Raw genomic sequence first — 23,873 nt, 5'->3', positions numbered from 1 at the left:
TTGCATACCCATCGAATCGGAAATTCCTCAAGATTCATAAAATGTGATATACAGTGTTGGACAAATCAATAAGACCACTCCAATACAAAATATTCAAATGAGCTTTTGACCACCAATTCAAATAAAGCATTGGTGCTCCCTTGGCCGAGTGGTTAGCGTCATAACTAACATGCCGGGTGTTCGGGTTCGATTCCCGTTCTTGTCGGGGGAATTTTTCGTCAAAGAAATTTCCTCCGACTTGCACTGTGATCACGCGTATTCTAGAGCTTGCCACTCAGAATGCATTCAAGGCGTGTTATTTGGCATAGAAATCTCAATAAAATAATAAAAATGACGCAAGTAATACTACGTTGAGACGGCGAAGTTCCTCTAGGAACGTTAGTGCCATTGAAGAAGAAGAAGATATGCGACACCCAGCAACGAGCACTAGTATGACAACATGTCACACCAAGTTTGACGACGCAGAAGTAAACAGTTGTAGCAAGACGCGCTGATTCCGGCGAAAAGTCGAAAAAAGTTGCAACAAAATATAGAACTTGTTTTTAGAAGAAAACTAGCTGTTTCACGAATATAATTTGTTTGATACCTTGACCTTCTTTGGCCTCTTTAGAAGGCTTTAAACTTTCCAGTTCATTCGCCTCTAAATTGTTTGATACAGATCCTAGTAAGTATTTATCTTGTCAACATTAAACCTATAAGATTTTAATTTGAATTTTAGTCAAAACATCGAAATATGAGTCGCTCTTTTCGCTGCACTGAACCGCAACGGATTGTTATCCGTAAAATGGCAAAACAGGACAAAAGTTAACGAGAGATTGCAGAATTCCTGGGACGGTCGAAAACATTTGTTTTCAATGAACTTCATGATCGAAAAAAAATCAAGAATCGAATGGACGACCCCGCAAAATGACAGGCAAGGATGATGCTGCAATCAAACGAATTTCTAACAAAAATGCGTTCAAGCCGGCAAAAAACATCAGAGGATCATTTCGATTGCATAGTCCCAGAAAACAACAAGAAATGGCGAAATGAGGTGTGGGTTCTGACGAAACGAAGGTCAACTTGATCAGTTCTGATGGAAAAAGCTAGATACATCGCACCTTCAAACCACAGTACACGACATAAACGTTTAAACACGTAGGAGGCAGTATAATGGTCTGGGAGTGCTTCTCCTAGTACGGAGTTGGTTTCCTGAACTGGATCGAAAATACAATGGACCAGTATCTTTCCACTCAGGTTTTGGAAGACGTTTTCCTACCGTAAGCGAAATGGTAACTGTCATTAGAATGGCAATTCATGCAAAACAACGACCCTAGAAACACCGCCTGAACTGTGAAGAAGTGGTTTACTGATCAAGAGATCAACGATTCTGCCCAGTTACCGGACTTAAATTCCATCGAGAATCTGTGGCAGATCGTAAAGAAGCCGGTTTATACCAATGAGGTACACATCGAGGTGGAGCAGTAGGCGAAGTATATCTGTATCGGCAAGCAAAATATCGTGTCGTAATTATTTGCTTTCAATATCGAATGTATATGGAAGAAACAAAACAATGTTCAAGGTACTCACGGTTACATGAAAATTTGAGCCAAAATTCTCATGAAATCATTCAACTGTTTGTTTTATAACAGATGACAACTGTATTGTGGCTTATTTCGATTATTTATGTTTTTATATGTTCTCGAAAGCAGTAATATTTTTGATGACATTTTGATTAATTGACAATTATTCTCTCGCAACATACACACCGACACTAAGAGCCTTCGAAACATCAACTTCGTAACGTTTAAATAATGAAACTTTGTTTGTTTCTATGAACGTGGAGAGTGAAAATGGCACATTGAAATATCACTTTTATCCGTTTTTTTCGACGTGATTTCACAAATATTCGCTGCACGCTATCACATTCGCCTCATATTCAGCGGGAACTTTCAAAAAATGTATGTTTTAATTGATAAATTACTTCCCGAAAATAGCATTTTCACATGGATGCGGTGAGTAAGCAAAGATAAACACAATGACTGACGTCACTATTTGAGAAATGGTTATGGTAGCGCATGCTATGTCGCTCGAAACTCTACCATCTTCATTACCTTTTTTCCAGAACAATGGGTTTATACGAAAAAAAAACAAAAACAAGTAGGAACTACGGCTAAATATCCAAGTAGCGTGGTATGCGATTCCTGTCAGCACTGCGGGAAGTCGTCCTAAGCAAATGTTATACGATGAAATTTTAACACGGAATGGTGAAGATTTTTTACACTGTACATAACGCTTCCTTAATCCATAAATGATTAAAATGAACGAAAATTGGAAGCATTCCCATTTTCCCTTACATTTGTTCTGCATAATTGTGTGTTTACCTACCTGTGCTGTCAATAAGCTTCTACTTATGCACATCAAATGCAGCGTTCGTTCTATGGATACAGTGGAGAGAGGAAATATTGCATTGCATTGCTCCTACTGTTGAAAAATTTATTTGGTATAAAAGGAACGATTTGCGATTTCTAGCACGTAGTCTTGTTCCAGCCTGCGCTCAGTCAACGGCTTTGATCAATGATAATCCCTTATGCATTTATGAATTGCATTTCAACTTTATCATTAACTAATGAATCACTCGTTGAAAATGCAATGATTCCTCTACGAACACCGACTAGAAAGCAAATATTGCAAGCTCCCACCCGTTACATCTATTACAAAGGCGAGTAAATGGAAGCACGTCCATCAAGCAATTGATCGTGAGCTCGCTCTCGGAATCCTCCGTTGACAAAGTTCTTAATGACTTTTTACATAGATAGAAACGAATGACAATTAACATCTATAATAATAACAAAAGTGGCTGAGAGAGGGACACCGACGAATAAACGGCTTTCGGCATCCTCGAAACGATATCACATCAAAGCGATCATCATTCTAGTTTTTCACTTCTCTCTTGTTTTGCTTATAACTTTCGACGAACAGATTTTGATGATTCGCACACCAATTATCGAATAGTTCAAACTAATACAGCAGTCAAGCACAATCGAAATATACCACTGCGAATCGAGCGCATCTTAATCGCTCGCTCAGAATCCAGATGGTAGTACTACGGATACGATGGAGAAAGGAAATATTGCAACTTAAGCTTCGACCGTTGGCAACATAATTACACGGTCTGAACGTAAAACCAGAATTTTCAATTTATAATAGCCAATCTAACTCTTGTCAGCGAGCGGTCGACTCAAAGACTCGGTAGTATGTCATGTTGCGAATGAAATCGTGGTGCGATTTGATTCGCAACATTAAAGACAAGAACACAAAAAGAAAATCGATGAAATGATACAGAGCGTCATGGTTTTCAAGCCATTTCATGCTGATGATTGCACTTGTGTATTCTTGCACATATATTTTGCTCGTTATGCTCGTGCTCGTCGTACTTTTTTCACGAGGGAACGAATGATTCATGACTCAAATATCTTCGACTGATTCTAACAAAAACCACGGCTCATTCCACACCGCTAAAACTTTCTACTAAAGAGTTATTTCAATAATTTCGATTCATTCTAAAATCGTACCCGAAATGATAAACTAGCGGATTGAATAAAGATTGTACTCGAAAAAAACACTAACACTTTCTTTTGTGTATAACTGTTTGATGAATTTTTGGTAAAACTAGTTTGGAATGTAATGTTTACATGTACAATATTCCATCACAATCTTTTAAATCGAGATGGCTTCCGAGCAAGGAGTGACAAAAAATTATGGGCGCGGTCGTGAAAATTCCAAGCCAGTCCCAAAGGTGGATCGCGAAAAAGTTGGGAATCGACCATTCGACCATGTGGTAAAATACCAGCGGCGAACTGGCAGCGGAAGAAAAGCGAAGACGACCGACCCAGTGGAGGCAAGAAACATACGCAATTCGAACCTATCGATTCGGGGCGTGGCCAAGAAGGTAAATTTTCCAGTCTGGTTTGTCCAGCAGACAATGAAACGGGCCGGACTTCATATATTCAGGCTAAAGACTTCATATATTCAGGCTAAAGCGCCTAACCAAACCGATAAACAGAATACAGTGGCCAAATCGCACGCCAGGAAGCCGTACCGCGAGTGGATGATGCAGCCGAAATGTATCGTAATGAACGACGAGACGTACATTAAAGCGGACTCCAAGCAGATCCCCGGCCTGGAGTTTTTTGTCGACAAGTCCCACCTTGAAGAACTTGGTGTGTCAGGCGATCTGGGGGTGCGGCAAATTCAGATAGCCGCACATTACGACCGGCACTATCAACGGCCAAATATATGAAGAAGAATGCCTCCTTGAGCGCCTGCTGCCTTTCCTCCGGTCCCACGAAGGTGACACTCTGTTTTGGTCGAATCTGACATCGTGCCATTACGCGAAACGGGTAGCGGAGTGGTACGAAGCCAACGATGTTGTATTTATGCCGAAGGAGATAAATCCGCCAAACACTCCAGAACATAGCCTAGTAGAAAAATTCTGGGCGATAATAAAGGGAAAACAGGGAAGGTCTTCAAAAACGACTAGGATTCGAAGATAGAGTGGATGAAAGTGTGTGAGAAATATGGCGCAAGTGTTGCACAGGATTTGATGGATAGCGTTAAATCCAAGATGCGAGCATTCAGCCTAGGAGAGGAGGTTGAAAAAACCAACTTTGCCAAAACATAAAAATGTCCCACATCAAATTGCATCACGGAAAAAGCACTGTAGAAAATTACCTAGTTGACCGATCCTTTTCAAATTCTCAGACAAAAAAATATATCCCATTACTAAGCTTTCGGCATATTTATTTCATTCAACTTCAATGCCATAACCGTATGCTCGCACCTTACGCTTAACTCCACTCACAAGATTCTATACAACATCTGGCTGCAGCTTCTTCTGTACGGAAACCCACTTTTTATTCTTGTCTTCCTCAGATTTGATCCCTTTGGATGCTTCCGTAGTGCCTGCTTCATAATAGCCCAGTATTTTTCAATGGGCCTTAGTTCCTGTGTGTTGGGATTCATGTCCTTGGGTACGAAACTGACCCCGTTGGCTTCGTTCAACTCCATGACATTCTTTTAAAAGTGGCACGAAGCCAGATCCGGCCAGAAGATCATAGAGCCCTCGTGTTGCTCCAGCAGAGGAAGCAGACGCTTCTGTAGACCCCACTTGAGGTAGATTTGCCCGTTTACAGTCCCGGTAGTCACGGATGGCGCAATCCGTTTGAACAGATCGCTTGCCAAATCATGTGTTTCTTGGCAAACTTTGGAAGTTTCTACTTTCTTCCTTCCACCAGATCATAAAACTTGTGCTGGGCGGTGAAGAACAGTAGCCCCGAAAGCTGCCGGAAGTCCGCCTTGACGTAAGCCCCATCATCCATGATGAGACCATCTGCACTTTGTACGTATGCAGTCCCTTCCGGTCCTTGGCTCTCTGAACTAAAGACTTGGACAGATCCAACTTTTTGGCTATCTCCCTCTACCGACTCGACTATATCATATCATTCTTCCCAGTCAAATTGTCCTCATTGCATTTTGAAGTAACTTCTCCCAAAACGAATTCGTTCCTCTCTCTCTTTCCGATGTATCTTTATGCATGCATCGATGTTTGAGTTCACCGTGGTTTGACAAACGCTACAGGTGAGCTAGATTCTTTTGTATCGTACACGAAAGATACTCACACGTATAAAATAGCGTGCTGTGTGTGAGCTATTTTGCACGCCTAATACTAACTAATACTAACGCGAGAACCTTTATAGCATACTTGATAAATGTCTAAGTTCGTTGGTTTGAGTTCAGGATGGGTAGAAAATAAACCGTCCATTGATGGGGTAACTTTGGGGTTCTTTTTTGCATCAGGAGTCAAGTTTTCGTTCCTCTTTATATGGACGTACAATAAGATTGCATACGGTGGCAGCAAAATTAGTGTCAGGGGGAAATGGAAATGTGGATTGAAGTCAGTTGAATGAAGAGGCAGATTTGTATTCATTAGTCGAGTCAGTTAAAATAACCACTGACTAAACTAGTTTACCAGTCATCCTCGGTAGTCAACGCTAGTCAATTCATTTTCTAGTCAAGTCATTTTTGTTGGCGGTGACTGCCGAAGCAGCTCTAGTCGAAACGGAGCTACTGGGAGTAGAGTCGGTCTTCATTTTTCACCGTCGAAGATTTCGAGTCCTGGCTCAGAGTTTCGTAGGAATGTTAGATCACCGTTGACTTCACGATTCCGAGTCGTTTTCCGATGTCCTGGTGAGAGAGTCGAAGGTTTTCCAGGTGCTTGAGCAAAATAAATTCGCGACGTTGCTTTTCGGGTGACGCCATTTTTTCCAATGTTCGAAAAACTGACAGCGATAAAAATACATTGTAAACAATACGCTCTAAATCACTTCTACCCAAATTTTCAAGAGAAAATCTACATTTTCTACGGCATATTTTCCGTTATGTAATTTGATATGGGACACAATGAACTTTTGATGATAATTTTAGACTGTTGTATTTTTTTGAGTACGGTCTTTAATATAATTTCAAAGTGCTACGTGGGAAATGCGGTCACGCTCCAAATATAACCTCCTACAATTTTTTCATCACAAATTGACGATTGAGTTGGGATAGCATCCCATAGAAGGCCGACGATTTCTTGAGAATCTCATTATCAATACAGTACTTGGAATGGAAACAAGCTTCAACCAGAGGCAAATTGCAAAAGTAGACAAGGTAATCAACCTCGTGCTTCTTCAGAAAAGACAGCAACCTCTTCTCTGCCCATGGTTGCATAGGAGACGTAATCACCAACACCATTAGCGTTTGGATAAAATGAAATAACCTGTCCAGTTGTAGGATATTATCGGCAAAAAGAGAACCCAGGAGATTTTGCAAAATAAAACATATTTTTTCCCATTTGGAAAACGCTTGCGTCTCTTTATGCGGACAATCAATTGTTTTAATGAACATTTGTTCGCATAGCTAGACGTAATCACCAGGTTGCTTTGTCGGTAGCATTAGTATTTACATTTTCGATAATAGTCAAAACGTCTCCGTCGGTAGTTTCAGTTGTTATCGGATAAAATCAAAAAGGTTTGGAAGAAATTTAGTGAAATGTCTGGAAAAGGTGCTCTGGATTTGTTGCGAGTTTATGATAGTACTTGCTGAATACTATGGGATATGATAAGCACAGCAGGTTCGTGTTTTTTAATTAATTGAATTTGTAGAGGCAATCTGCAACGTTGGTAATTTTAGTAACATGATTTACCGATATCACGATCAATCGCATAAAGATGGTGGAGTGACTTACACCAACAGTATGAGTAAATGCTGAGTATGTGGAATAACTCGATGTTGAATCCGAGGAGCTATAATGCTAAGAACCAATATTATTTTAATTTTACTACTGATCTGATTGTTTCATTATCTACTTGAAGATTCGAATGCAGAAATTTAGGTAATTATAACATCAAAAACACAATTGCTTCTCTTAATTCATCGCAGTGCAGTGTACAGAAAACAGTAATGATATGAGCAGCGTTTCAATGGTTTCTTATACTCATCTGTTAGGACTCTAAGTAATAAGACACTATCGTGACAGGCATGTTCGGACTCTACAAAGAATGTGATTCAAATGTAGATTTAGCTTATAGCACATAATACTGATAATTATTGATTTTCGAACTATGTATGAAAGCTGTATGGACTACGTCTATTATGCGGACAAACACTGATTTTCCGGAAACTTTTTTTTCAAAATTGCTCAAATGTTTACGAACAAAAAAGTCACAGGAGGGTTGTGTCCGAGACACGACCGCATAGTTGACGTAGGATTCCGTTAGGCTTTCTGTTGATTTTGGATATGTTTGAAGAATTACATTACAGAGAACCCATTTCGGTAGGAATAAAGGTTCTCCCTTCTCCTTTTTTGAATTGCCGATTTCCCCTAGGCAGCTTGGTTTTGATGTCTCTGTTAGGGAACACATTTCGGTGGGAATAAAAGTCCTCCCTACTTTCATGTATTTGCAATGCCGATTTCCCCCAGGAAGCTTGGTTTTAATGCCTCTGTTAGAGAACACACTTCGGTAGGAACAAAAGCTCCCCCTACTTACATGTATTTGCAATGTCGATTTCTCCCACGCAGCTTGGTTTTGATGTCTCTGTTAGGGAACACATTTCGATAGGAACGAACGAAAGCTCCCCCTACTTTCATGTATTTGCTAAGCCGATTTCCCCGGGGAGCTTGGTTTTGATGTCTCTCTTAGTGACCCGCCGCATGTGTCGTCAATTTCGACCAATCAGAAGTGGGTATTTCTGTTAGAATAGGGGTTGAGATTTTTCAATTGCTCGATAGTTAGTTTCATGACATATATTATTTTCTTCAATATAAAAAAATGTTATGGAGTGCCGAAATCGATTGACGCAAAAATTTCATCAATCCATCATGGAATTACTGAGCAATAAGCGTTTGAAATTAGACAATTTTCACGATGTACTCGATTTACGATTTTCAATTTGTACCCCAATATATTCCCGAAAGACGTAATCCTACATCAAAATGTTTGTTTGCATGTTGAGCAAAAGTATAACATTGCGTAGAATGCATAACGGCGAAAAAGTCGATTTTGTTCATTTTGTCGCTTACGTCTCCTATACAAACATGAGCAGTTCTGCAGGCACTTATTTTGATAAAACAACCGATTCGCGACGCGCTTGTTCCATTCACAACATGATGTAAACAAATGAACTTATTCTGGGAACAAACGCCTACTGTGATTCTATACACTCTTAATGCATTTCAGTTAATGTTTTGGAATCTTTACTCATAAATTTTAAAAAATGGCAGCATTTTTCGTGCTCGTGTTCGTTCGAGTTCAACCTTTGAGTGACCCACAATCGACCCAAACCCATCGAAATATGCGATAAATGAAATGTAACAACAATCAATCTAAATAATTCACGGTTCGCAAATGGTGCCGTTTTACGGGACTTTCCCTAATTGCAAAGAAACGGCTTTGAAGTTCTGGATTAATTGTTCAGAGTTGTGTTTGTGCCCGAAACGTACGACGAGCTCCGAACAATTAGCAATCCGAGCGTATCCCCTGGCGAACTACATCATAAGGCTCTGTCCGCTTTCTCAATTTGGCACACGTAAACTAAAAGTATCGCACACGCGACGAATGAGAAAATAAGCAAATGGCGTAAAAAATTAATCGTGTCTGAAATGTTAATTTTATCCGTTGTCGTCGTCGTCGTCGGCGACGGGCTCTGACCGGTAGAAGGAATAATATCCGTGTCGGTGGTACGCCCCCGCTTTCGTAATCCTGGCTGCAATCAGTGGGGAGTACTAGGTCAAGCGAACAGGGTTTCCTGCCAATCGACAGAATTTCGACTCTGGTGTACTACGACTCCGTGGAACCGAGTATGGCAGCTTGGGCAGCAGGAACTTCGTCGGTGCAATAATTTGTTTAATGGTAAATGGCGGACGCCAGGCCGATCGTTTGTGCATTGGCTTGTACCGATTTAATTAGTTCCCGAGTTTAGTGTGGCACTGTGAATTGAAATGTAAATCAAACGCGCTGTTTGCGCGCAAACAACGGACCATAAACCTCGGATGCGATTCGATGCTTCATGTAATGGGAAATTGTGGTACCGATCGTCATGTTTTGATATGTTCTAGGGATGTTCACATTCAAAAGACGACATTGATTATACGCACTAATAAAACAAGTGGATTTTGATGGATACTATTGATCGAACAAGGCCAATCAATAGAACCTATATTGAGAAGGATGACGCATATCCAAAATGCCACACGAATTGGAAAATTGGCCTTGCCTAGCTGCCTCCTCGCATGTGTGTATGCCAGGACTCATATCCGTAAAAAAAACCTTCCCTATATTTGTCGATACAAATTCTCGTTCATTCGATATTTCCTTTTTTCGACTGGATAGAGAGCAGGAGCATGGAAGAACGTTCCACTTCACGGTTCGAACGCGCTGATGCACAATCGTAAAAATTGTCTGATCGAATGGTTCGCCCTCCTCCCCGGCATCCTCTTCCCACTTCCCGCTTATTAGGGGGCACACCTCTAAAGGACTGATGATAATGGCAGGGTAATCCGACGCTTCCGAATTTCGTTCGTTTTGAATGATGTTCTAATATTCGGCTGTATATCCACATACACCCACACACAACGCACGGTACCGCTTCCCAAACCAGAGGGGGCTTGAACGACGGATAGGACAGGAAATCTCCTCTGGCCCGGAACCAACCCTGAGCGCGCTATCGGACAGCTCCAGGGCCCAGCTTCGCACTTGCCAATCAACGGGCATAATACTTAGCACCACATCACGGAAGGTTTTTGCTCCTTTCTGTGTGTATTCCTGTTCACATTCGCGCGCTCCGGTGGGGCACTGAGAAGGGTTCGCGATCGATCGGTTCGATTCACAATAAATTTAGCAAAACGCCATACCGTGTGCAATGTTAGAAGGAATGAAGGGGCAAAGATTCACCTTTAACGCTTGAACGATTTTGTCTAATCGTTGAGGGCTGCGCAACGGATATCTTGTTTCGAGCTGTCGACTATGAGAGTTGGGTGGTTGCCGTGATATTGCGATTACCGGTGTCAGTGGTAGAAGCGGCATGATTCTTCCATCGCATAAGACTATTTTGACTGGCACTAATAGACAAACATCTTAGATGAACCAGTATCGGCAGGAATACATGAAAAAGGTCTACAGTAAACCAGTTTAAAGCAGAGAATGTTCAAGTTTCAACCATCAAAAGAGTGGTAGTGGAAAACCCTGCTAAAATATTGAACGAAAAAATATTCCGTATACAGTAACTGTTTTGTACGGTTTTTTTTGTGCGATTTTTTTTGCGATTTTCTGTTCTTGTGCGGTTTTTTTGTGCGGTGTATGAAAAGAAGCATATTTGACGAAGTTATCGTCCATTTAGTTTAGATTTAGTGGATGGTTTATATCCATTTCAGTGGGAAAAAACCATATTTGCGTCTCAATTATCCACTTCTGAAATCATTCCCCTCCTCTCATCAAATGCTCTAAGTTTTTCTAAGTTTTTGCATGACATGATTTCTAACAGCAACACGTTTCGACACGCAACTAAAAGCACAAAACTGCCACACGCAAACGAAAAGGCAAAGTGTCCCATCGCAAAGCAGGGAAACAAAAGAAAATTGAACGGAGAATGGCGTGGATTTGAGTTATTTTCTTGGGGAAACCTTTTTTTATGCGGTCCCTATCTACCGCACAAAAACAGTTTTTTTTCAAAATGTGTACCGAACACGATTTTTTAAAGCTGCTGGTGAAGTTTTGCACGATTTTTTTTATGCGACTTATTTTGTGCGGTCCCTATCCCCCGCACAAAAAAAGGTTTGCCTGTACTTCGCGGATCTTTTAACCGCACAAAAATTAAGCGTTCGTTTGCAAGGATTTTGAGGAAGTTAGGAATAGTCTGGTAGAAGAGTACAAGAATACACAGAGAAATCACATCAATTTCGAAGTCTCAATCCCACTGGATGACCCGAAGCTCTCGACCCGAATATTAGGTACACAACTAAGTTCTCTGTTTTTTTTTTGAGTGAAAACGCAGCATTATTGTGGAAAAATAGCTACAATTGAATCATTCAGCCCAGTTGTAGCCTAGCTACAACTTTTTTCCATATTTATAGCAGAGCTCGATTATCGCTGCGGTAAAAGTCTTGGCCTTTTGAGACTACCATAAGTCAAGCGATTATTTGAAGCTGCTGAAAACCCTGATCAGGTGTCATCGTACGAGTAATAATTGGACTGTGCAATATCTGGCGAAATGGCAGGCGGGGTAGAACATCCCTTTTGAGTGTTTCCAAGTAAAATATCCGCGATGGCTAGTGGCGACATTCGAGTTTGGGATTCAAACTATTCTCCATCAGATTAGAAGGCTAAAAGGCAATTTTCAATTGGTAAAATTTGAATGAAAATATCTACTTGGTATTATTTAATTAGTTGAAGCGCGTAGTCCTATCTCTAACTTAACCTATTTTCTATGAATTTTCAGATATTCCTACTGAATTTTATTATGATTATATAACGTCAGTTTCAGATACAATTTTTGTATGAGATTTTCTCACCACTTGCAGAAAAAAAGTGATTTGCATTCACATAGAATACTAATTTGATTTGGAAAAGTTAATTTTCATTCATAATTTACACTTTAAAACTCGTTTTTCCTTCTCAAAAACCCATCATAATACTCGCTTCACAAATACAGACTGATCCTTTCAGTTTCAGGGATGCCAGATTATTTTAGATTGCGAAAATATATGCAAATTATATTATCTGCAAGCAAATGTTTTTATTCGATAAATAAGACTATGACAGTAGAACCTCGATTATCTGTATCTGTATCTACTTCTGTATTGGTAAAACATAGTTTCTATGTTTAAACATCATCCCGACTATTCGCGGATAATCGGGATTCTACTGTAACTTGAATTAACACGTGGTGTTTTTTCACCTGTGATTTTCCCAGATCTTCTCATTCTCCAAATTTTATAGCGGAGTGTGAAGAACACGCAACTTAGACTAAAGTGGCTGCCCCGCTGGCTAGCGCAAAGAATGACCGAGTTCAATGTTAAAAAATTCCTAAGACGTTGTTAATTTTCATTCACTCTCTCACCATCACATTGTCAGTTTACTTTGAGGTTTTGATTTGTATCGCGAAAAGTACTGTATTTTGCTATTTTAGGTACAGTAATTTACATTTAATGCGACATTTTTCTAATTGGATAGACCTGTATGCGACACGTTTAGTTAGACATTTTTGTAAACATCGAGTTCGGGCCCAAATTATGGCCCCACATTGAAATTCGCCGCCAGACGTCGACGCTGTACCACTCTCATCTTCAATTTTCAAATCGCCTCCAATGCGACACTGAGTGGTTCCTCGGCATGTCGCATTAAATGTAAATTACTGTATCAGTTTTCTAAACCAAAAGCTTTCATTTATGATTCCTACAATTTCAGAAGTTTATAAATTTTAATTGCAATCGCAAAAAAGACTAACAAACATTAAATGTCCGCTTGCAAATCTGGCAACTCAGTCTGGAAGTCCGTGAGGTAAAACGTCATCATCATGCATCCATATGAAATGTCACGATATTGATGCCCGAAAATCAGAAAATCCGGATTTCTGCGTTGTCGGCCATGTTCAGCTGTCATTATGCTCACAAATGTCATCATATTGTCAATAAATTTGACCGTGTAAGGTCCGCTTAACACCTGGTGATGAGGCTACTTGTGCATCATCAATCATAGTAACCCATGAGTTTTCGATCAAAATTTGACAGTGCTATCAGTTGAACTAGAAGTTATGGCGAAAATAGTAAAGCAACTGCATTCCGTGGTTTGTGCCCGTTGTTCTCGTTGCGAAGAAGGTCGTCAATATCCTTACACTTCTGGAGAACATTGATATGAACGGGCTGGTTCAGGTCGTCCGACAGTGCAACGCGATCGTAAACTGCAGCTAAAGCTAAAGCAGAAGACGGAGTTAAAGGTGGCTGAATCGTTTCGTGGCCGGGAGATCGAAGCAACTAAATCGAAAACGACCAGCAAATACGACTGAAGTCATCTCTTGACAAACAGCAAGAACTTAGTATTGTACTTCATACTGCTCTCTTATAAAAGTTCTACTCTTTTTCCGAAAACGATTTTTTCTTAATTTCTACCAAATTTTTGGTGGTTCTCAAAAAGAGACGATAGTTCGCTTGGCTTCGTCGTTGCCTGAGTCTTTACAACATTGATAAAATGTTTCCAACTGGTGTAATACCCTGTTAGAGCATTAGAGGCCGCCCTGCTTTTTCGAGTCAGAGCACCGATGATGCGACCATTGAACAAAATCGCAATGTCAACGGCAAATTGTAATATCTTTCCGCCAGCATAGGCCCAAAAAAACTTCCACATTCACGCATCTATTTAAAGTGCCTTAAGCACACATTATATGATGGCACCCGAAATGTCCTAGCAGAGAGATAATTTCTGATGATCGTAGATACGAGTATCGCTTGAAAAAACCATGCAAAGAACAGACAGATGGCACTACTGGAGCGTACTAAGGTTATGTTTAGTTAGTAGCGTCACTTGGAAGAACATGCACCAAGTTTCAGCCAGATCGGTCTGTTTTTTGTGTTTTGCATTCGTTTGAATTGAGGAGTTCGAGTGATGTTTTGACGTAGGACTACGTCTTTCATTAAGAGTGTCAATCCGATAACAGGTCTGGATTTTATGAAATGTATTTATCGTTATCAACTACAGCGCGGACTCGATTATACGAGGGTCACTATTTATATTTCGGGAAAAGGAACAAAAACAAATAGTTAAGCTGCGAATATATTTTTATTGTTTTTCAAAGTACTCGCCACGATGATCGATACACATGCGCTTAAACCAATTTTCAAAGCATTTATTCCAATCGACACAAGCCTTTTTTTGAGCGATTGTCAAATTATGTGGGATCCAACGTGAACATAATTTTCGCACAACTAAGTGTTCATGTAAAATCGCATATATGCTGGTGGAACTAATGCTTAGGGATGCCTCAATCTCACAATAGGTTGCATGACGATCTTGCTTAATCATTTCGTGCACAGCATCGATGTTTTCTGGCACTACAGTCGATTTTGGACGACCTTCACGAAACTCGTCGGACAGCGAACTACGACCACGATTGAATTCACTATACCAGCGATACACAGTGGTTTTTGATGGAGCTTCATCGCCAAAAGTCAAATTAAGTTGATTGACACACTCTTGTTGTGATAATCCACGTCGAAAGTCGTAAAAAATCATCGCACGAAAATGTTCACGATTCAGTTCCATTTTTTTGCCGGGACCAAACTTTCAACTAAATATAAAATAAACAAATAGCGTCCGCATGACAAAATGTTCTGAGTACGTATATCGTCAAAAATGACAAACTTTACGATGGAACCGTCAGATGGACTCACATGACATCAGTGTTGCCAATTCCCGAAATATAAATAGTGACCCTCGTATACAGTTTCTGATGCCTTTTCACTGTATATAATCCAACCCTGTATATAATCGACTCAAAAAAAAAAAATTTATTCGTTTTTTTTTGCATGTATTTTTCGTATTTTGAATATAAAATAGGAATTAGATTTTTGATTCATCCCCTTAAAATCATAAAACAAGTTTCTCGCATTAAAAAAAAATAAATTTATCCAGATTCTCTCAGGAGGTGATAGACGGTCATATTTGATGAAAAAAATCCTCCTACGCATATGTTTGAATTCCAACAAAGACAGAGTTATAAACCTTTTTTTTGTTTCGAACACTGTTGTCTCAAACTGGCTCTACATTACAAAGTACGCTACGGAAGACGATTCTGTTGCTTTCATTTGGAAGATGAGAAAATTTAGTACAGGATATAGTAGTGGAACATATAAATTAGTGGATTTTTATAACATTTTGGAAGTGAAACACTTAAAAGTTAATAATTTTTAATGTGTTATTATTAGTTTCATCCTGAAAATTTATATTAACCTAGCTGACCCGACAAACTTCGTCCCGCCCAAAATTTGTTTTTTGTTATCAATACCTTCAAACATTCACGTTTTCTTACTATGAGCAAATTCATGGGTCCAATCGCAGAACTGTTCATTGATCTTTTAATCGACCCCGTTTAATTTACCTTTTACTATAAAAATCCTAGTACAGGGAAACTTCGATATAACGTCACTCGATATAACGTACACATTTCCAAAGTGTAAAGGAAATTTTTTTTCAATATTTTTTTTCTGATAGAACAATGAATTATCTGTATTGTGATGCTAAAACAAGTTTTGTACCTACAATCAATCTCGAAATACAGCTGGTTTTGTGATTCCGGATTCTAAACGAATCAAGCTTTAATCAACAGTACGAAGGGAAACATCATGAGAAAGGCTGGCTTCGTCTTCTAATTGAAGTTATTCATTAACTTGACTAAAACAGCAACACAATAATGTATTACACACTACGTTTGTGAGTACTTTATTATGCTTCGATATAACGTACAATTCGACACAACGTACAATTTTGAAAATGAAATGTACGTTATATCAAAGTTTACCTGTATTTCTAACAAAACTCATCATTATAATATCAGATTATTTTCAGACACAATTCTCGTTCAAGATTTTTCAACCACTTGCAAATAACATGTTCCTCGGCTACATGGAATAAATGTTTTATATAGAAAATATGATAGAATAAAGATAGCCCTAAATCGGACAATTCCTTCCTCGAGTTCTGCTCTTAACAACGCATCCGGCCAACTATTTTTTTTGTATAGATGGAAGAAAATGTAGGAGTGCGTTTCATCACATTAAAATCCATTTCCAGTTTCGAACAAAGATCAACTTCGCTAGCACAAACATCAAATGGACTAACAGCACTTGTCACTATGTAATTGTAGAAAATATGGGAATTTAATTTGCCGAATTTTTCCTTTTTCCTTCATAGTTTTCCGAAAATTTGCAATAGTCATATTTGGTTGGAATATTTGTAATATTTTTATGGGACCCATCTCCATTCCAGATGAGGGAGGGGTGTCTTACCATCATAGAAACATTTCTCAACCTAAAAAACCCTCACATCCCAAATTTTGCTTGATTAGTTCTCGAGTTATGCAGAGGTTTGTGTTTCGTTTGTATGGCAGACAACCATCCCCCCCACCCTCCTTAGAAAGGTTAGTGGAGTGTTAAACCACTTTAGAAATGTTTCTTGCCCGCTAAAACCACCACATGCCAAATTTGGTTCAGTTTGCTGATTAGTTCTTGAATTATTCAGAAATGTATGCTTCATTTGTATGGCAGCACACCGCCCCCCCTCAGAGAGAAGGTGTCTATTCACCATGGAAATGTTTCGTGTCCCCTAAAACATTCGCATGACAAATTTGGCTCCATTTACTTGATTAGTTTTCGAATTATGCAGAAATTTGTCTTTTATTTGTATGGCAGCCCCCCCTTAGAAAGGGGGGTGAAGAGTTTAACCACCATAGAAACATTTATTGCACCCTAAAACCTCAATATGCCTAATTTGGTTTCATTTGCTTGATTAATTCCCGAGTAATACAGAAATTTGTGTTTCATTTGTATGGCAGCCCCCCCTTAGAGAGGGGGGAGGGGTCTCAAAATATCACGAAAACCTTCCCCGGCCCCAAAAACCCCTACATACCAATTTTCATGTTGATCGGTTCAGTAGTTTCCGAGTCTATAAGAATCAGACAGACAGACAGACATCACTCCATTTTTATGTATATAGATATATAGATATATATTTCTGCATTACTCGGAAATTAACCAAGCAAACGAAACCAAAGTTGGCATGTGAAAGTTTTAGGGTGCAATAAATGTTTCTATGATGGTTAGACAGTCCTTCCCCCACTCAAAGGGGGGGCTGCCATACAAATGAAACACAAATTTCTGCATTACTCGAGAATTAATCAAGCAAATGAAACCAAATTTGGCATGTGGAGATTTTAGGATGCAATAAATGTTTCTATGGTGATAAGATACTCCTTCCCCCTCTCTAGAGGGGGCTGCCATACACAATTTTTTGCATTACTCGGAAATTAATCAATGAAACGAAACCAAATTTGGCATGTGGAGGTTTTAGGATGCAATAAATGTTTCTATGGTGTTAAGATACTCCTTCCCCCTCTCTTAGAGGGAGCTGCCGTACAAATGAAACACAAATTTTTGCATTACCCGAGAATTAATCAAGCAAATTAAACCAAATTAGGCATATGGAAACTTTAGGGTGCAATGAATGTTTCTATGGTGGTTAGATACCCCTCCCCCCTCTCTTAGGGGTGGCTGCCATACAAATAAAACACAAATTTCTGCATTACTCAAGAATTAATCAAGTAAATGGGCGGGACGAAGTTTGCCGGGTTAGCTAGTATATATATATATATATATATATATACATATATATATATATATATATATATATATATATATATATATATATATATATATATATATATATATATATATATATATATATATATATATATATATATATATATATATATATATATATATATATATATATATATATAGATATAGATATAGATTAGATTGTTTCTATCAATAAAATTGAAGCTCTTTAATCGGTCCACAATTTGTTTTTTGACACCCTACTTCTATTTTTCTTGATTTGGCTGCAATATCGATATAAACAATTCTTGGTGAAAATTTAAGCAAAAGCTTAAAAAATCTCGATTTTTACCTCTCTGTACATGTAATAGGCACTTTACACCTTAAATTTGAAAGGTTACATTTTTTCTTTGAAATAAGTCATATTTGAAATTTGAAAAAATTAAAATTTCCAAACTGTTTAAAATCGAGTCCAAAATTGTATATAATCGAATCACATATAATCGAGTCCGACCTGCATTCGTATCTGCCCGTATATCAATGTTATGGAAAGAAAAATCGGAAAATTTTCAGAAAACTTTGAGGGAAGGTCGAAAAATTCGGAAAATTGATTTCCCATATGTTTTAAAATTACATCATGATAAACGTTGTCGGTCCATTCAATGTTTGCGCTATCGAAATTGATTTTTTTTGAAAGTGGAAATGGATTTTCAGGTGAAATAGCGCACTCCTATATCTTCTATCCATCTATCTATATAAATAAAAATGTAAGGCCAAAAGTGTTGCTAAGCGCGAACCCTGAAGAAGGAATCGTCCGATTTGAGCTATATTTATTTTGATATATTCATCTCTGCCCGTAGATCAATGTTATGGAGAGAAAAATCGGAAAATTTTCGGAAAACTCTCAAGAAAGGTCGGAAAATTCGGTACATTGAATACCCATATGTTCGAAAATTCATGATAAGCATTGTTAGTCCATTCGATGTTTGCGCTAACAAAATTGATCTTTGTTTGAAGGTGGAAATGGATTTTCAGGCAGAATAACGCATTCCTGTATATATAAATAAAAAAGGAAGGACAAATGTGTTGCTAATCGCAAAATCAGAAAAAGGAAAAGTCCCTTTTAAGCCGTCTTCATTTTGTTGAATTTGTTGTATTCTGGCCATAGAACAATGTTATGATGAGAAAAAGTTTAGAAATTTGTTCTAAAGAATTCATATCAAAACAAAAATTTTGGGCGGGACGAAGTTCGCCGGGTCAGCTAGTACTCAATAAACATTCTACACCCGTAACAATTACTTAAACATTTAATTGAACAATATTCTAAAATAGGAAAAAATATCATTTGTCAAAAAAAGTGACTCCCATACTCGTGTCAGTGTCACAGATATTACAAATGTGACATAAGGTAAATGATTTTGGTTTGTCCAGTCGAAAATATGATCATGGTTTGTCCACTTTTTTGAATGCTCTAGTTTAGCGCACCTGTGTTTTAATCAGGTATTCGAATGTTTCAGAACAAATAAATAAAATTATCTTTTTCATGATTTACAGTAGTTTTAGAGTATATTTTCACGGATTCACATGTTTTAAAGAATGATAAAATTCACCTTCAATGCGCCCCTCAATTGAGCTAATTGAGCTAATCCATCACCAGATGATCATTTGTCACGTACTCAGACCTTTTCTGAATCACAACACTTACAAATTTGGTAAACATCATGCTTGCGCCCCATTTGTATCAGATTTACATAGCTAAACCATGTAATTAACGCATTTCGATGACCTCAATTCTGATCATGAGTTGTTTGATTCACTAATGTTGTTTTGTCCACATGATTTCTATAGCAGTTTGTTTATTGTGTCCTTCGCGCATAGCAGAAATAAAGTTTCTCTGTGTTGAGTGTGTTCAGGTGAACACTTTTAAAATACCCAACAAAAGGCAATATTCTGAAGAAAGCCTAAACTATGAATGGATCAAATGCTGACAATAAACTTGAGCAATAATAAATGTAACATCTACTTGAAAATTCGAACTTTTTCATTCAAAAATTGTGATTTTTAAAACCGGAAAAACCAAGATAATTTTTTCGACAAACCGTGATCAGAGGTGGACAAACCATGATCATAATTTCTATTTGAGGAAAATAAAAAAAAACATTGTCAAAAAACAGAAAAATTCGAATAATTTCAACGCCTTATCGTAACATTAGCAACTAGAGACTTGGGGCGTTTCAACAAACCCAAACTCGTATCGATGATATGTGATTTTCATGAATGAAAATCGACTTGCATTTACTAGTTGCGTGAAAACACCCTAAATCGGACAAACCAAGATCATTTACCCTACTTCTCCTTCGTATCAAAACTTGCGATACACTAAACAATGACGAACAACGAATGAGGAAGCTAGAGTGAATTGCAAAATCGTAGTGTTGATGTTTTCTGAGAAATCAACGAATTATCGATTTCTCGGTCTGTGAGACCAGTCACTTGTGAATTCCAGCATGTTGGCTGAAACTAAACAAATCTGAAGCTAGATTACATATGAGTTTGACCGCTGTCAGAATACTGTACTATATTATTCGAGCCACGAAATGGGTAACCCTGTGCTAGATCAATAAATGTGCTACAAATGTTCCTTACATCGTCACTATCGTCTGAATATTCATAACATACTTCAAAATTCGAAAAACGCTCATAATCTCAATAGTCCTCTTGTGGCAACAGTGCTTTCTTCAACTGCAAAAGCTATGCCACGAGCCTTGCATGGCATCAAAGGCTCCCAGCAGGGTCTCACGGGTTATTACTAGGCGCAGATCCCGTCTCTGTCGCTAGCTGCTGCTGCTGCTACCAGGACATGAAAACCAAACACACCAACCGAAAAAAAAGACAATAAAAACCGCAGACGCTCTAATCCGGCACACTGCATAAATCCACCCCATGAGACGAAACCGGAGAATGAAGCCTGCGAGTGAGTGTAGCTGTATGTATGTGTATATGGATGTGTGGATGTTTGCGATTGTGGAATTTGATCCTGGTCTGTGGCTGTGGCATAGAGTAACGGGAAATAAATTAAGTTCCTGGCATTACAATAATAAACTGGTCCGCAGCGCAGCTACGCGGACACGGGGGTCTTACCGGGAAATGTGAGTAATCACAGAGCGATAATTTAGGGTGCACTTGTAAATGTTTAAAATATGGAAAATGAATATTTTGATGAAAGGAAATATTCGAAGACCCCTCGTATTTTAATCTGCAACCCCGAAAAAGCTAGAGGCAAGTGTTTATATGCAGTAATGAATCACTCACCCATAATATTGGATCCCGAGCTGGACGCCGCGGTCATTGTTTTGTGCGCGATGCTTTCCTCCGTTTTGCTGCTGGTCGAAATGTTATTCCCGTTGGTGCCATTACCGCCATTATCTTGCAGCAGTTGCTGCTGCTGCTGGTGGTGCCGGTGGTGGTGAATGGTGGTTATCCCGTCATCCAGACTGTCATCAACGGTGGAAACGCAGAGTCCTACACCAACGGTGCTGTGCTTGTGGTCACCACCCTCACCACCACGTTGATGCTGCTGCTGGTGCTGTTGAACACGCTGCCGTTCTTCGTCTATGTCGCTGAAAACGATCATTTCGTTGGTCTTGTAGTTGCTGTAAATCCCACCCATCAGGTTGGACCTGTCGACAGTCGTAGCCGGTTTGGCCACATTCTTGCTGTTGTTGTGCATCTCATTTTGATAATTGAAGTACTTAAGCTTATCCTCCACGTCACTCTCGTCCTCTAGCGGAGATTGAAGAACTTTTGCGTACGAAGATTTGAGCGATGAGCGCTTTACGGCCGAAGAAGCGACCGTAGACGAAATAGGCGTTGAATAGGTAAGTGCACTGCTAGGCGATACGTCCCAATGGTACCGAGAACTACTCGGTGTGCCCGGGTCTTGCTTTGAAAGATTATTGTAGTAGAGTGACTGGCGACTAGTGTAATAACTGTGGCGATTATAGGGTTTCTCCCGCAAATGGTCCTGCTCCTCTTCCTCGTCTGAGGGAAGGAACTGGCTACTATTACCGGTGTTGACGTGATTTTCAGTTGGTGACGTCGAAAGCGGCGGCGGTTGGTTGTTATAGTAGAAGCTATACTTGTCCACTGCACTACCGTGTCTACCGGAAAGGTTACTTTCATAGTGGTTGTTGTTGTTGTTCATCCGTGAGCCAATGTCCGTCTTACCCCCTGACTGTTCGTATGCCGAACCCCCGCCACCGGAGACACTATTGGTACCATTGCCCCGAAATGAGTCCATTCCGCCGTAGGACTTGCAATTGAGCGTGTAAGACGACGACGAAAGCGACGTGGGCGTGGTCAGCGAGGACGAGGTACTCGTAATGTCCGACTTGTTGTTCGCTATTATTGTGCTCATATTATTAATACTACTACTGTTGTTATTATTAACACTGCAACTAGAAGTGTTCGATGGATAATGCTCGACTGCCCTAGGCTTGCATTTTGGGAAGAGAATAGAAATTTTCTGCTCACTTAAATTTAAAGCGGACGTCGATGAGGAAGGCTCACTGCAAGCGGTGCCGTTAGTGCTGGCGTTAGCGTTTAACGAAATCGAAATGATGCTGCTGTTACTATTCTGCTCTGTGGAAGCCTGTGCCGCTGCTGCTAAAGCTGCTGCTGCTGCTGACGATGAAGATGATGACGATGATTTCTTATCTAGCGTGATGGTTGAGCTGACCATTTTATTGTAAAGAGCACTGATTTGAGGAGAACTTACTTCTCACAAACTTCTGTTTCATTCAACTTTGTAAAGTGTCTACCAGAACGTTATCTAGATTCGGCATAGAAAGATTTGATGTTATGTACATGTTTGGTTACAGACGCAAATACAACGGAGAGTTGGCAGTGAGGGGAACCAGCGGTAGCACTAATGTTTTGTCCCAAATTATTTTTTCCCGATTTGTTCCACTTGGTGTAATAACGTAATGCATCATATGATTTTCAGTGAGTGAGAAACACGTGACATCTGTCAGTCCCTAACCCCAGCGGGATATTTGGAACGAGATTCCATCAGGAGCTACAGTCCATTTGCATTTTTGGGAATAAGCTTGATCAGACAGCATAACAAAATCACAAAACAAGCGATTTGAATGAGAAAGAAATAAGGAGGAAAGAATAAGTCTTACACTTAGAAAAATCCTCGGTCGAAAACTACCAAATACATTTGGTAATGCAAAATTAGTAGAATGTACAAATTTTTTGTACATATTGTCAACAAACCCGCATCCCTACCAGAGATTAGTAAATTTTACTTTACTAATGTTATCAGTAAGCTTGGATATTGTCATATCTGAAAACTGGTGAGAAAAGCGCGTATTAACCATTTTCATTGTTCCCATAAGGCAATACAGAGGTATAATAAGGATATAATTTTGATACGAGCATTTTTTGCGAGAAAATGTAGCCGATATTGGGCTTCCGAATCATGGTTCTGCTTGACATATGTGTTTATTAGCACGGTCGAAAATGACTATAGATTGGTAGTATTTACCAAAAAATTCGTTATATTTACTAATTATTTCTCTCAGTGTACAAGCAGAAAAGTGTTTTTACTCGAGAATTCAAACGCAGACACAGTGATTCCGAAAATGATATAGAAACATAAACAGGACATAAAACAATAACTATTATCATATGGAAGCCAAAAAATGTAGCAAGCGATAAATAAAACATTCCGAAATTCACTTCATGATGTGCTAAAAAACAATCCAAAATAAACTTTAGAACAAATCTACTGGTGTGCAAAAACAACGTTGTGTAATTATTTGCACCCAAATTTGTTTATACAGTGATTTGAACTGGAAATCGTACGCCACCATGCAGATCTCTTTTCCCTTCTTTTGACAGTCGAAAACAAGCTTTCGGAACATTATATTTAACTAATGTATAATAGTATTATACACCCTGA

The 23,873-nt window shown here is 39.1% G+C and overlaps 1 protein-coding gene across 9 annotated transcripts in view; it reads right to left on the bottom strand.

Annotated features, from left to right (window-relative positions):
- LOC129766337 (uncharacterized protein DDB_G0283357) overlaps nucleotides 1-23,873 on the bottom strand; it is a 100,318-nt gene that overhangs the window by 53,706 nt on the left and 22,739 nt on the right. For all 9 annotated transcript variants that reach the window (XM_055766873.1, XM_055766858.1, XM_055766868.1 and 6 more), the window contains one exon: nucleotides 21,218-22,736. In XM_055766873.1, the coding sequence (XP_055622848.1) occupies nucleotides 21,218-22,646 (1,429 nt within the window). In that variant the 5' untranslated portion in view covers nucleotides 22,647-22,736. The remainder of the gene's footprint in view (nucleotides 1-21,217; nucleotides 22,737-23,873) is intronic.

The sequence above is a fragment of the Toxorhynchites rutilus genome, chromosome 1 (assembly GCF_029784135.1).
Source record: "Toxorhynchites rutilus septentrionalis strain SRP chromosome 1, ASM2978413v1, whole genome shotgun sequence".
Taxonomy (NCBI): domain Eukaryota; kingdom Metazoa; phylum Arthropoda; class Insecta; order Diptera; family Culicidae; genus Toxorhynchites; species Toxorhynchites rutilus.
This window is presented reverse-complemented; position numbering and strand designations above follow the sequence as displayed.